This window comes from Brienomyrus brachyistius, chromosome 19 (assembly GCF_023856365.1).
Source record: "Brienomyrus brachyistius isolate T26 chromosome 19, BBRACH_0.4, whole genome shotgun sequence".
Taxonomy (NCBI): domain Eukaryota; kingdom Metazoa; phylum Chordata; class Actinopteri; order Osteoglossiformes; family Mormyridae; genus Brienomyrus; species Brienomyrus brachyistius.
This window is the reverse complement of record NC_064551.1, coordinates 19,483,948-19,498,216: the sequence shown is the minus strand read 5'-3', so window position 1 is coordinate 19,498,216 and position 14,269 is coordinate 19,483,948. Positions and strand designations below refer to the sequence as shown.

At 44.8% G+C, this 14,269-nt stretch overlaps 2 protein-coding genes across 6 annotated transcripts in view; one reads left to right on the top strand and one right to left on the bottom strand.

Moving 5' to 3' along the window:
* The window catches only part of LOC125714701 (protein EFR3 homolog B), a 30,334-nt gene extending 24,420 nt beyond the window's left edge, over positions 1–5,914 (bottom strand). Inside the window, exons 1-2 of one of the 4 annotated variants that reach the window (XM_048985567.1) lie at positions 5,661–5,914; positions 4,774–4,918 (exon numbers count right to left, since the gene is read on the bottom strand). In XM_048985567.1, coding sequence (XP_048841524.1) covers positions 4,774–4,780 — 7 coding nt within the window. In that variant the 5' untranslated portion in view covers positions 4,781–4,918; positions 5,661–5,914. Of the gene's footprint in view, positions 1–1,491; positions 1,896–2,803; positions 2,918–4,773; positions 4,919–5,375; positions 5,625–5,660 lie in introns of those variants that run through there. The other 3 variants (XM_048985568.1, XM_048985564.1, XM_048985566.1) reach the window with 3 other exon arrangements.
* A 672-nt stretch (positions 5,915–6,586) lies between these two features.
* LOC125715230 (dnaJ homolog subfamily C member 27) lies at positions 6,587–11,488 on the top strand. Of its 2 annotated transcripts, XM_048986546.1 has the most exons (8): positions 6,967–6,997; positions 7,158–7,275; positions 8,505–8,587; positions 9,052–9,121; positions 9,357–9,521; positions 9,840–9,962; positions 10,658–10,818; positions 11,299–11,488. In XM_048986546.1, exons 2-8 carry the CDS (start codon positions 7,189–7,191, stop codon positions 11,429–11,431), a joined length of 822 nt encoding a protein of 273 aa, XP_048842503.1. In that variant the 5' UTR covers positions 6,967–6,997; positions 7,158–7,188; the 3' UTR covers positions 11,432–11,488. The 2 variants fall into 2 exon arrangements, with proteins under 2 accessions (XP_048842505.1, XP_048842503.1); XM_048986548.1 differs by lacking the exons at positions 6,967–6,997; positions 10,658–10,818; positions 11,299–11,488 and adding exons at positions 6,587–6,608; positions 10,246–10,651.
* Positions 11,489–14,269: the final 2,781 nt, after the last annotated feature.

Genomic DNA, 14,269 nt, shown 5'->3' with positions numbered 1-14,269 from the left:
TAGCTCACTGGATTATCTTCCTTATTGTGTAAAAGGCTGGAGACTGCTGCTGTAACGGGATTAACGGCGTATAGACTATGAAACAATGTAAACAATGCATTACAATGAACCCTGAATTATAACACAGTGTTGACTGTGATGTCAAGATAGGCAAAAGGTAACAGCCCATATCAATATGACAAATCAGCTGTGGCACGATATCTGATGCAAAAGCAGAGGGAAAATATTGTACATCCATTCACCCGTCCATCTCCTATCCTGTTCAGGGTCACTGGAGAACCTGGAGCAAATCCCAGTCAGCGCAGTGCAGAAGCTGGGAGACCCCCTGATGGCAGATGCTCAGTGGACAGGAATGAGACACGCTGAAATGCATGGTCCTCATAAGTGGGAGCAAAGCGCCACTCCAGGTGAACGGTGGCGGTTATCATTACAGCTCCTCCTCGACATGGTCAGCAACCTGCCGAGATCCCACCCCTACTGGCCATTTGTGGCCGGTTTGTTTGCTGACAGGAGACAGAGTGCTCCCCCCCGCCAGAACACCTGCCCCTCTCACTGCTTCCAAAGTACCTCCCAGCCACACTAGGTCTGAACCACTCTAGGGTGCCAATGTGCCTCCCTCTCTTCATGTACCCACTGTACCTCCGAAGGTCAGGTTCCACGAGGGGGGTCGTCTGGCCACCGATCTTATGCTTGCGTGGTATGACAGCCCTCCCCCCTCCACCACCTGCCCTCCCAACCCACCTGTCTCCCCCATCTCACCTGCCACGACCGTGCCTTTCGCGAGTGCAGAGGACACGTGGCTCCCACCAGGCACAGGAAAGCACTCAGAACTCGGCAGATCTGTTACATAATGAGTGCGAGACGCCGAGCGCCTGCCCACCCGCTGGCGAGACTGAGACTGTGACACCAACCCGGGCAGTAGTGACATAAACTCCCCGGGACGAAGCATTAAACAAAATGACAATCCACTCCAGATATAGAGGAGTGCATCACATTTACGTGCCTTCGGACAAAAAGCAGCTGCTGAATAAATTATCGTAAGCGTGAAGGTAGCGGCTCCGTCCGCGCGCGTGGGAGTCGAATGGAGCGTGACGTGTCGGAGACTACACGGTCACCCTGTCGGGACCCCCGGCTCCAGCACTCTCAGGACACCCTGCCTAACCTTCGCTGTAAGCCGGGGGCTTGGAAAAAGGGCAAGAGCGCTGAAATCCGAGCCCCACTGTTTTTCTGGTGGTGGAAAGCTGGAGCGACCGAGTGATCTCCCGACACGCGGCAAGGTGATTGCGCCCCCCCACCCACTCACCCGCCCGCTTGGGATTTTGGCAACCCCAAGCCGCCGAACATGTGTCGTGCTCCGAGAGAAATCCGACTCCGTTCAGCACGGCGTACTGAGGGAAGGGGGGGCCCATTCCCTGAGGGCGTTCGCGTACATGATCTTACAACGGCATTTGGCGGAGGCTCATGCGAGGAGACGGGAACGCCGGTGCTTACCGTACATCGAGGAGGATGCGAGGACAGCCGCTCCCCCCTCAGCCCACCCCTTTCCTCGTCCGTAGCCTTTCTGACGCAGGCGGGGAGATGTTCTCCCACAAATCGCGTGCTCCTCTCTCCCTTTCTCTCGCTCTCTCTCGTTCCCTCTCCCTGGCTGTCTGTCACCCTCGCTTCCCTTCTCTCCCTGTCTCTCTCCCTCTCTCCCTCTCTCGCCCTCACACTGTGGTCTGACCTTGGATTTTCTCTTCTACGCCGCGGTGGGCTAAAGCTGCCAGCAGCAGTGTGCATGCGCTCTCACATGCACACACACACACAAATTCACTCATTGATGCCCATTCACACACAGACACGGCAAGTGAGGGAGAAGGGACAGAGAGAGAGAATGAGAGAGAGAGAGAGAGAGAGAGAGAGAGAGAGAGAATGAGAGAGAGAGAGGCAACCCAGAGGGTAGACGTAGGAGAAAATTAATCTCTTTGGCTGGGCTGCGCCTTCTATTCCCACTGCCCCCCCCACCCCACCCTACACAGGAAACAAGCAGGGTATTGCCTTTCTATACTACCCCCCCTCCCACTCCATCACCAAGGGCTTCTGTGAGGCTCCCAAAGGCTGGTTCAGGCAGCACAGCCACAAAACAACATCCTCCCCCCAGCACTGCATTGCGAGTGTCATACAGCGACCACGGCTGAACGTGTCAGGGGTTCACTGCATTTTCTCATCCTTAACCCTCCACCACATGAATTGCAGCCCAGTTCAGATGCAATTATTACATCTGCTGGTGGTGGGAGGTTCAACCCCCAGCCACAGCTGGCCTGGACCAGAAACAACAAACTGAAAACTGGCAGACACCTTTGTCATTGCGTCCCTTTTTAGAACCATCCTGCAGGCTATGTGGGGACAGGGTGCACCCAGAGCATGGTGGGAAGCGGACCAAACCTGCGACCCTGTCCAGCCCGATCCACATTACCCGAGAAGAAAAATAAACCCAGTGCCAAAGTTGTTCTTCAGAGCCCCCAACCTCTGTCTGAAACAGACAAACGACCGAAGCTAAAATAAAATTTTATTTAATTACATGAAAGCAGAAAGCAGCCATCCCCGCACTCAGATCCCCATTCGTCAAGTTTGGCACGTTGACTTGTCTGGGTTGGTATTTTCTAAAGGTGATTCATTCTTTCCTTCTGAAAAGAATGGAACCACAGCGAGATTTTAAATCCAGCTTCTGTCTTACTCCTGGGGAAAATAAACCGTAAAAAAACACTCTGATAATAAAGGCAGAAGCTGTAGCTCCTAAAATAGGTCGGGCAGGAATACTCACGAGCCTCCATGGACAGACCGGCCCTGAGGTCCACACACTGGCTCGCATCGAGAGGCATTGCGGCCAGCCAGCGTTTGGCATCACCAGACTGCCGTAGGACATCCGCAGAGCTCAGAGCTCCATGAGAATACAGTACCAGTCTGCGAGGGCACCGGAGGTCAGCCGCTAGCATGGCTCTGGGTAATGGAGGGGGGGCTGTGCCTGACACACTAGGTCCCCTGTAGCACTAGCTTGTGGCAAAAGGAGGGGGGTGCCCTGGGCCGAAAGGCTGGTGGAAAACTGGGATTCAGGCACTCTGCGATCTCCATTCGGACTCAGCTACCTCTTACTCATTACTAAGCTGCTCACTTCCTCACCCTCCCCCCATTTGATTCCACAGCCCTGCTGAGGGCCCAACTTGTTTTGCCAGGAAAACCAGGCAGATGAATCCACAAAAAAGACCCACTTTGGATGGATAGGAGGCAGCACACACAAGCAGACAGACATTCCACCTGCATCCATTCATGTCTTCTAAACTCCTTTCTCCATCTCATACTGTCACTATCCCAACACTGAAAAAAGGCCACCTGTCACATCCTGCCTATCACGACCACCTGACCTTCCTGTCTCCTCCCTAGCGTGACCCTAACAAGCCACAACTGTGACTCGTTTGTCTTACCTCTCGTTCCTAACCCTCATGTTAATCACTCCCACCTGTTCATTTAGTTAAATAAAACCCTTTTCTGATTCGTCAACACGCCTGCCATCGAGTCCTTTGTCCGTCAAGGGAACCACACCACCAACCCTGTATCACATATGAGTCCATCTATCAATAACATCAATACGTATGCGTGGCTCAGCAGGTTATGATGCTGTGTCTAAGATCAAAAGGTCACCACTTCAAATCCCAGGGTCATCAGAGTAATTTCACAATTTGACCCTTCAGGAAGACCCTCAACCCCTAATTGCTTCAGGAACTGATTGACCCTTCTTCCTCAAAAATATACATCCCTTTTCGAGGAAAGCATCTGTTAAATAAAATCTGTTTCCAGCAACCTTATTTCTGCATTCTTTTATTTTCCAGTTCCTTTTATCTGACGATACTTGCGACGCTTACAGCTGGATATTTTATGCCGAACTACGGTTGCAGGTGACAGCGCCGTTTAATTACAGCAGCAGCATGTCTGTGTTTGCTTTGCCTCAGCAAAATCACCCCGCTGTGCAGTTAAAACTGTCCAAACTACATCGTCAGGCAAGATAGGGCAAAGCGAAAAGATTTATGGCGGTAATCACATTAAACACAACCAGGAGACCAAAGAGGCAAAGTAAACTACAGGGATTTGATCTGTTCCCCCATGTCAATTGGAAAGGAGCCTGACTGAGTGACTGTACAATTGGGAGCCCTGGAACCCTTCCAACACATCCTGTGACAGGCGACAATCACACCGGTCCTGTGCTAGATACAGCTATTGAACATGCCAACCACACATATCTTTTAAAAAGCCACATTATTAAATTACTAATTCAGGTTTCTATCACATCAGCTTCCAGTTTCATTCCGCTGTCTGACAAACTAGACGCTCAGTGTCTGCTGCACTAATGTAGGGGTCTGGTAGGTTTCTCCCAGCAAACATCTCCATACCTGAGCTAAGGAAATGTGAAGACTAAAAAATCTTACCATTTCTGCATTGCGAAGCACCAGGCAATGCGCTGGGCACAGAAATTAACCATAACCTGTAGTTTTGTTGTCCAAGAATAGTGATAAATCATAACCCCACTGAATTACCACACTCATAAACCTATATCATGACATTCAGGGTTGCGGAATCATGACGGTGATAACGTTATTATTCTTGATGTCACTGATTATAATTGTTTGTTTTAAGAGTCAATGTTTTATTACCATTTTTTTTTTCAATTTTGTGATTGTAATTCATAAAAAGAATTGATGCAGTTTTCTGAATTGCACCGGTCGGCAACCCACCGCCTACCTGTCATAGCCACCCTTCGCCAGCAGGTGTCGTCGTGTGTGATATAAGCCGGGCTCCTCCGTGGCCGCCGGCGGCGGAAGCAGAGCTCTAGCTTCGGTCTGCTGTCAGCAGGAAAACCGCAGGATGTCAACGGGCCTATACGTATCTGTGTCCGCAGTTATAGAAAAAAAGAATTAAATCGTTAAAAAACGACCGTCCAACATGTAAAACGCAGCACCAACGAAGAACCCTTCACTCCCATCTATTTTTTGTATATCCAAAATATTTAAATAAACTTAAATAACAGTACCCAGCTAAATAATTTGGACACACCGGATGCAGTCATGGTTACACGTAACGGTAACTAAACTTCATAATAATTTCCACCAACTAAGTCCCAACTCAAGAAACGTTTAATACAATAATCCCGCGTCTGGGTGAAAGTCATCATGTCAGCAATTTAACGTTGCCCACCTCTTTTTATCCGCTATTTTATAATTCCATTTTTGTATTATAAAATGTGAATGATGTGCAAAAATGACACATAAAAGATATACAAAAATGCATCTATGTTCAGTGATCACAGGAAAATAAAGGCAGATGTGGCGCGTTTTCTCTCCCACCTTACAGTGGACAGGACGTTGGATTTACTTTTCCAAGCTGTTTCAGAAGTCTTGCAACTACGCGACACAACTCTGAAAACTGTATTCCTATATAACAGCAGGTTATCAGTCTGTATAATACTAGACATTTATTTTATAAGGACCGACTCGGACGGTCATAAATATCACAGCAAGTGATCTTGGCATGACAGTCAGTACATGAACTGCAGTCTAAAACGCACGGTAACAAAATATCCATTGTTCACTTTTTTCAGGTTTACTAAAATGCAAAAGTGCGACTCCTACTTCAGTGGCTCGATGCTCCGTTCAGACCGGGTTGCCAACCTTCCCTGTTAATTGGCACTGTGCGGGACACTCAGCGATCATCACCCCGCCCGCCTGCAGCAGTAACCATCGCCCTCACTCCCCGCAGCCCTTCCCTAAGCGCCGGCCGGCCGCCCGGCCTCCCGCGCCGCATCCGCACGCCAGACGGGTGCGCTCCGTAAAATAAATAGCAAGTAGTATTTAAAAATACAAGAAATCAAGCGCGATGGTACTACACTAAAATGCACAGGGCAAAGAGTATAATAACATACTTGGAAAAAAATAAAATACGTGCAGTCGATGATCGTATTTTAAACATCTAACCAGGTTAAAGCAGATGGACGCGTGGGGAAAACAACAGAAAAGAGAATAAATATACTTATCATGCACTAGGTTATTTTGACTCCCTGTGTGCATTTCAATAGTAAAATGCTCCAAGAAACAAGTCCACACAGGTCTATTATAGACGTGATCATTTTTAATATCCCCTATAATAGCCTATCTGTCTGATTTAATTATTAAAACAGCACGTTTACTGCTTATGGCGCAGACAGTAATGCTAATGATGCAGATTGTAAGGGTTGCCTATGCAGATAAAAATGAAAAGACCAAAAAAGAATTTTGTACAGTGAACAATAGCTACGTTTATTACATTCAGTTTAAACGCAATGGTGGAAAGCAGATAGTTACAATGCAGGGGGTATAACTGTTATACGTAGCATTTTGGTGATGGAAATTGATTGTAAATGTGCACATGTACTTTACTTTCCATTTTACATGTATTTATTTTTAATGAAACTGACACGCCCGGTTTTCAAAATGAACCTATAAGCGTTTACTGTTACCATGGATACTGTTTGTATGAACCCTCGAAGGGTTTGATGGACGGCTGCGTGTTAAAATGTTCTCAGCCTTTATAGCATCTGGCTAGTAAGTGTTCAGACATCGTGTCCATTTATATGACATTTTTATCCGTTGATTTTTTTAGAAAGTGAATCTGCTGCAGGTAGCCGACAGAAATGCCGGGGAAGAAAGAAACCAGCCGGAAACCCCCAGTATCGATTGCAACGAAGCAATTTATAGTAGGACATATAAAACTCCATAATTACCAGCAATTTGCGACTTTATATGACTATATAACTACATTAGAGAAGCGAAACTAGATATCTGCAATTAAATCTTAAGCCGTACCCCCCCCCTCTCTCCCACCCCCCCCCCCCCCCCCCCCCCCCCATCCCCGGCATGCAAATAGTTAATTCTTATCTGTCATTCGTGGGGAATTGCTGTAGCTGCGTGGAAAAGGTAACTGCATTAAATAGGTATGTCCTGCGCAACATCTGGAAGGCAGGCTAGTTAACATTTATCTAAATATGAAGTTATAACCTCATACGCGTGCACTTAACGAAAGCAACAGGACAGCACCCCCGGCGCTTATCTCTGTGATGCAGATAGGCATCGTGCGTGTTTGATTTTGTATAGCAAGCTTGCGACAGAGCCAAAGAGGGGAGACATGGAGACAAATTTGCAGAAGAGGCGCGAGAGTAAGAAATCGTTGCGGGTGAAAGTGATCAGCTTGGGAAACGCAGAAGTGGGTAAGGTGAGGAGCCGTGCAGGCCAGGTGCACCGTGGCCACTGTGGGACAGAAATAAGGGGGGATCCGTAATTATTAGTCATCCCACATTTCATTTGTTCATAATTAATTTAGTCGTTCTCAATAGCGTGACATTTTTGCCTATATGCGTCTCCTTATTCAGGCTATCCTTTGTCATGTCACGTTCTACAAAGCTAGCTTAGATTTTGTACATTTATTATACATGTAGTTACACACATATGCAATTTCCCTTTTCTCGTTTTCGGCTCTTGTTTCTTTTTTATTTAATTATTTGTTTGAGAATGTACCGTTCGTTAGGATCTACACCGCAATGCAGATTGACAGCTGTTTTATTTATATATGCCTTAGTAAATTTTATCACCGAGGTTTACTAATCAGTTAGGAATTTCCATGCGCTCACTTACGATTTGCAGAAATGAGTGTCACGTGGTCTGCGGACTGTACGTGCAGGGCAGGCGAAGCTTAGTGACGAAGCGTCTTCTTAGCACATAATTCCCACTTCAGGCTTCTCACTGAAGATGGTTTTCTGACATTTGTGGGAACCCTGAGACCCTCCATGTGATTTTTCACCCCTGCCATGTGTCTTCCGTACAAGATTTGGGGTTTTCAGTCATGGGATTGAATTATGTTCTTTGGCTAAAAACACCAAAATAGAAACACGTGATAACATTAAGCTTTATCTTGCTGCAAATTTATCGAATTAATGCAGATTTAATATAAATCATTGCATGATAATTACTGGATGCTTATAATATTCACGTTGCCGTTAATTTGAAATTATTTTCATATTATTAGCCTACACCCAATCTCTGGCAGGGCTTCTGCAAACCCTATCGTACAGTTAACAGTGCCTCGGTATACAACATACAACAGCACACTATCCAGCTCCGTTATCCAGAAAACAAAATACAACGCCATCCATATTTTACCAGAAAAATAACTCTAAAACAGAAAATCCAACCATATTATAACCGGCCTTCACGTTACTCTGTCATACCACTCTTCTACAAACAACATTGTCAAATTTATATTTAGTATTTCAGTAAAATATGCCAATATATTTACACAGGGATTGAATGACACGCTATTTTAAGTAACTGCAGTGCTTTCTGTTCTGTTAATATGTGGCTTTCAATGTTTTTTCTACAGCTAGTCAAGAAATATTTAGTCATATTGGCTCATATAGATTGTAATATTGTCTTGTCTGTTTGCAGAGCTGTATCATTAAACGATACTGTGAGAAAAGGTTTGTCTCCAAATATCTGGCCACTATTGGAATTGACTATGGCGTTACAAAGTAAGTAATTTTCTATTTTTTGGTGGATAATGATACTTCTTATCTAAATGTCTCAAAAGGTTTTGTAACGTAAACTTTCGTTTAATCAAGTTTCTGAGTCAGCATCAGATTCAAGATCGTCTTGCGTTAAGACTAATGCAGAACTGTTAAGTCAATCAGCTTCCTATAGTGACCTTGCAAAAGAGCATGAACAATGAAGTCCACAGTGCAGCATTTAATTTATCTTCAGTAATTCCGCCAATATTTGAAAGCATTATTGCGTTAAATATGAGGTTATGTTTTTAAATGAAGGATGAGTGACTCCTTAGAAGTAACTGCATCCACCAAATATTTTATTATGAATATATTACATGTTTCGAAATGTGTTTATTTTTAGCTATTGTGCATCAAATTGAATTGTCATTTATACTTATTATGACTCTTTATAAATCCCTTGTGCCTAAATTCTTTGTGAAATCGATCAGGGTTCAAGTACGGGATAGAGAGATGAAAGTGAATATTTTTGACATGGCGGGACACCCATTTTTTTATGAGGTAAGCAGACTGTCTGTCACCCAGATCTCAAAAACTTTCACCTCAGGAAGTGATTCACATATAATGTTTACTTAAATCACTTCAGGCTGATATATTAAGAAAGATTCTTTCACACTGGAAAAGTTTAAGGGATTGAGGGAAGCAGAGAGCTACTGTGTGAATTCTTTCCAATAAGAGGATATTTTTAACAGGACAATGTGACTGTGTTGGTCTTGCTGGGCTCTACCTCCTCCAGGTGAGGAACGAGTTTTACAAAGACTCTCAAGGGGTGATCCTGGTGTATGACGTGGGTCTGAAGGAGAGCTTTGATGCTCTGGACAGCTGGCTGGTGGAGATGAAACAGGAGATGGGCTCCCACACCAACATGGAGAGCATCGTCTTCGTTGTGTGTGCCAACAAGGTCATCATTCCTCCCAGAATGTTTTCTTCGGATGACTGGGCCAGTCCTACGTCCACCATCAAGCACGCAAATTCGTTCAGTTGTCATACGTTAAAAGCTGCCGGATGTATTTCTAAAAATCACTGGCAATAACTTTTGCTCGAAAATTGTATTTATGTTTCGCTCTTCACGTTATTTTTCAAATGCGTTTTAAAAGTAAGTTAAGAGCTTTTATAATATACAGGACTTTGAAATAAATACAAAGGACAGGACAATAACAATTTTAAAGTAAAATTAGCAGTGTGACCTTGTCTAAGGGCAAATCTTACATATGTTTAGGTGGATCTGACGAAGCGGCGAGTGGTGGACGAGAGTGAGGGTCGACTTTGGGCAGAGAGTCGCGGTTTTCAGTACTTTGAGACGTCCGCACAGAGTGGAGAGGGCATCAGCGAGATGTTCCAGGTGGGGGAGTTGGCCATCAGCATCTTCTCACCGCGGAAGGCTGACATCCATGTGACCTTTCTGTTTGACCTGTTTCCTGTTGGTAGCCCTCAGGCTCCTCAGTGGTCGCTGTAGCATGTGAGGACCAATAGCCATTGACCCTAATGATGAACCAGTGGCAAAATCTGCAGTTTAAGCTGAGGACGTTAAGGAAAAATCTTGGAGATAGTTACTCGAGTTTCCTCAGATTTGCAAGGCAGTTTTTGAGATCTGACAACTAAGTACTTCTGTTCTCTAATTGCAGGCAGCACAAGTGCAGCACTCCTATGAAAAGCAAAGCCAAGAACGGGGTCATGTCCTCACAATTTTGAAGTTCATTTAATATTTTGTGATTCATTACTATATGCAAGAGTTGATCTGGGTTGGGGGGTAAGCAACCATTCATGGGAGTTTTACTTGCATAAAATTGTTCTGAGGGCAGAACGGAAAATGATTGGTTCAGAGAGATAACGAATCAGATTGTAGAGGAGGTGGATCCAAGCAGCTAAAGGAGGCGGGATCAAGAAATGAGATCCGTTGGTCCCGCATTCTGCAGACCTTAATAGTAACAGATTTTATCATATTGATCATAAGCCACAGGTGAATGGGTTCATCACATGACCCCAGACCCAGGCCCTGTTTGTACGCACCCCCACCCCACTTCCACTCTTCTGCAGGCATTCTTCTCCTCCATCACGGACATGTGCGAGAATGGGGGCCGGCGGCCGGCCACGGGCCTTAGCGCTGGCTTCACGCGTGAGCAGGCGGACACCATCCGCCGGATCCGCAGCAGCAAGGACAGCTGGGACATGCTGGGGGTGAAACCGGGGGCCACCAGGTGAGGATGGGGTGCCGGTGGAGCAACCAATAACTGTGGAGGAGGCGGGATGAGCTGGGGTGTTCTTAAAAGGAGCTGAGACTGATGGATATCTCGCTTTTTCTGCTGGTAGCTCAGCCTAAGTCATGGGAAGTTTTTGTGAATTAGCCAATTGGGAAGCAAGACTCCCATTAGCCAATCAGGAAACAGCAGAAATTCATAAGCTGCAGTGTCGGACTGCATCTACACAGAGGCAGTTAGTACAGCCCTCCTTCTATCTATCATCTCAGTGCAAAAGACAACCTGCCCCTCCTGCCCCATACAGCTCAAGGCACAAAGATGCAAAATTAGCCTAAAAATGCAAACTCCCATCTGACCCTTTTAGGCAAAAGACAATGTTCCCATCAATCGACCGACCGCTGTGTTGCTGGGCAGGGATACATAGCCTTGCCATGCCGTATGTTGGTGTCCTGAAAGACTCCTGCTGGGTCTGCCTTTCAGGGAGGAAGTGAACAAGGCGTACAGGAAGCTGGCCGTGCTGCTGCACCCGGACAAATGCGTGGCGCCGGGCAGCGAAGATGCCTTCAAAGCTGTGGTGAACGCCCGCACCTCCCTGCTCAAAAGCATCAAATAGCCTCACCCACGCCACACGTCCACCGCAGAGCTCCACGAGACATTGGGGGGGGGGGGGGGGGGGGTCGGCAGCGCCTAGCGTGCACTGGCGTGACCGATGTGCGTGCCGCACACTGGGATCTGTGTCTCACTCGGTGACGCTCTTTACTACACAGATGGTACATAGTCATATTGTAAGCCTTCTGCCTGCACATATTTCACATACCCACTGCACTAAATGTCCTCATCCACTGGCGCTCCTGTTTCAGTGTTTACATGAAGGAACTGCACCGTAAGTCTGGGCGTATTGGATGAGTTAAGAGATCTGTTAGTCTCCATTTCTAACTGGAAAGGCACAGTGGGATTATGCTGCACTCCCATAAAAATGCCTTACAAACACACTCAATGTTTTATGTGGGACTTATATGTCATTTATCTAATCAGTGTTGTTTGGTAAGTGTGAAAAAGGTTATTAACATGGCTAATATGTTCATATTTATATAAGAAAATATATTTGCTAATTTGCTTCTTGGGTAATTTTGTCAGTTAGGAGTAAAGAATTAGACAATGAGTGGTCAGTGAGCCCCGTGTATTATGATGGCTGGCAGATTTGCTGATCAGTCTTTATGAACGTTATTTGTTATGTAACAGTCCTGTATTAGTCCGGCAGAAATATGTCAGAAATGTATTTGTGAACGTATCTGTTCCCTGTTATGCATGTGTGTCGGTGTAAAGCCAGGATTACTTCGGAGAACCTGAAGCCTATGGCTCAGTTGTTGGAATCCGCTGGCTCTCTGTTGATGTTTGATGTTCATATTCCTGTTCATACTCCTGTACCCAGAGGTGGATGTTTCAGGTCCAGAAAGTGAAGATCCAGACCAAAATTTTGTTTCGACCAACCAGTGAAACATAAGACACAGAGTACTCAACTGGTTGGTTGGAACAAAATTTTGGTCTGGATTTTCACTTTCTGCACCTGAAATGTTCGTCTCTGCCTGTACCTTTTCTCACCTTGGCTAACTCTAACTTCTATATTCTGTTTTTCCTTTCTGCCATAGGAAGATCATACTCTTTCTTTGCTTTTTACGCTATGGAAAATGGATGATTGAACAAATGTACGGATGAATGATTGGTTTAAAATAATTTGACCTTTTAAGAGGCCTATTCCGAATATCTGTGTTGATGTCATGGAAAACAGACTGTGATGAAATGCTGAGATGAATGATTAGGCTCCTAATTTACGTTAAACGCTGTATTGTGAGAAATCTCTTTACCTCAATATGACTCCGTTCCTCATAACAGCGATGAAGCAAACTGTACACCTTCTTAACGAACGGAAATGCTGTTTCTGTTCTTAATTCTCTTCGCTGAGCCCCCTTGACTTAATCACCTCTTCTGCAGGCTGACTCAGAAATGTGTCCTTACTGAAAGTTGTTGAGGTATTTTCACATTGTTATAAGGTACAGCTTTATTTTAGGAATGAGTAGGCTTCACACATGGGTCAAACTTATTTTTATAGAAAGTGCCATACCCTCATGCACTTAGCTTTCATTTCTAAATTAACACTGTGATGCTACTTCCCACCTATAATGGTATTTACATTGCCTTTTTCCATATTGCACAAAAGAGATATTTATGCAAACGTGTTGATGGTGCGTTTACATGTACATAGATTCCTTTTCAGTTGGCAGTAGTTAGGTTACTGTACTCTTGTTACAATAACTGTCACCTGCTTTGAGTTCAGTCTCATCTGCTGGGGGATGTCATGTCACCTTTCACCAAAATGAAGATACTGGCTCAGATATCTTATTTTTTTACTTTATAAGTTATTTAGCTTCTCTGCTGAACTAGTAATGATATCATTACAGCTCTCTCTACAGTCAAATCATATGCATTACATATTTAAATAGGTAAATGAGATTTTTTTTTATATCTATGCTTCATAGTACTCAAAATAGTCATCATGTCACAAAAATAGGTTTGTCTATCTTGCATATTTTTTGTTTTTATGCATAATATGATCATTGATTTGCCTTAATTCTGTATATCGCATGTGCTTCGTTTCTCTCTGATATTTATAAAGTGATAAACACTGTACACTGATATTCTGTGTGTCCTGTTTCTTCACACTCACAATGGTACATTAGTGCTGTTACTTCTGCTATAGACTGATACCGACACCTGTGGCTCCGTTACCAGCTGGGGGTCACACCTTCCTCTAATGCAGCCCTCGCTTCCTCAATATCACGCTAGTTATGGAATACCTGGTCCTATTAGCAGTACTAGAACAATATTCTGCAAAGCATCCAACATTAGCCATGTATTTCCATCCCTCTGTCACTCCCTCCCTTCCTGCTGGGTCCTGTTCTGAGACATGTTGACGATGAGTAGTGGATAAAACAAGTTGTGAAGCTCTTGGTCTCCATTTATGATATTATGGTGTGTTTTCATCAAAAATATACTGATATCGCTGTGTCTAGAGTGGTCCCTGAAAGCTCTGTGTGACCCTGTACCAGATAAGTGATTACACTGTCAAAAAATAGAGAACCAAATTGTACCTTTGCTTGTCACTGGGTATGTACCCTTGAGGATCTTCCAATTGTACCCTTGCTGTAGATAAATATACCTTTTAGTCTAATTTAAGCAGGGATTGGAGCAAATCATTCCTTGGTGTGTCTCGAGTCAAATCTGCAGTCTGAGTCAAATCTAGAGTCATTTGTCCTAAAGTCTAAGCTGAGTCCAAGTCTTTCCATCATTTTTGCCGAGTCATCAAATTTGTAACTTGAGTCTGAGTCACACGTCAGTAACTCGAGTTACCACCTCTGAATTTAAGGTACAGAAATGGACTCTGAGGAACAAC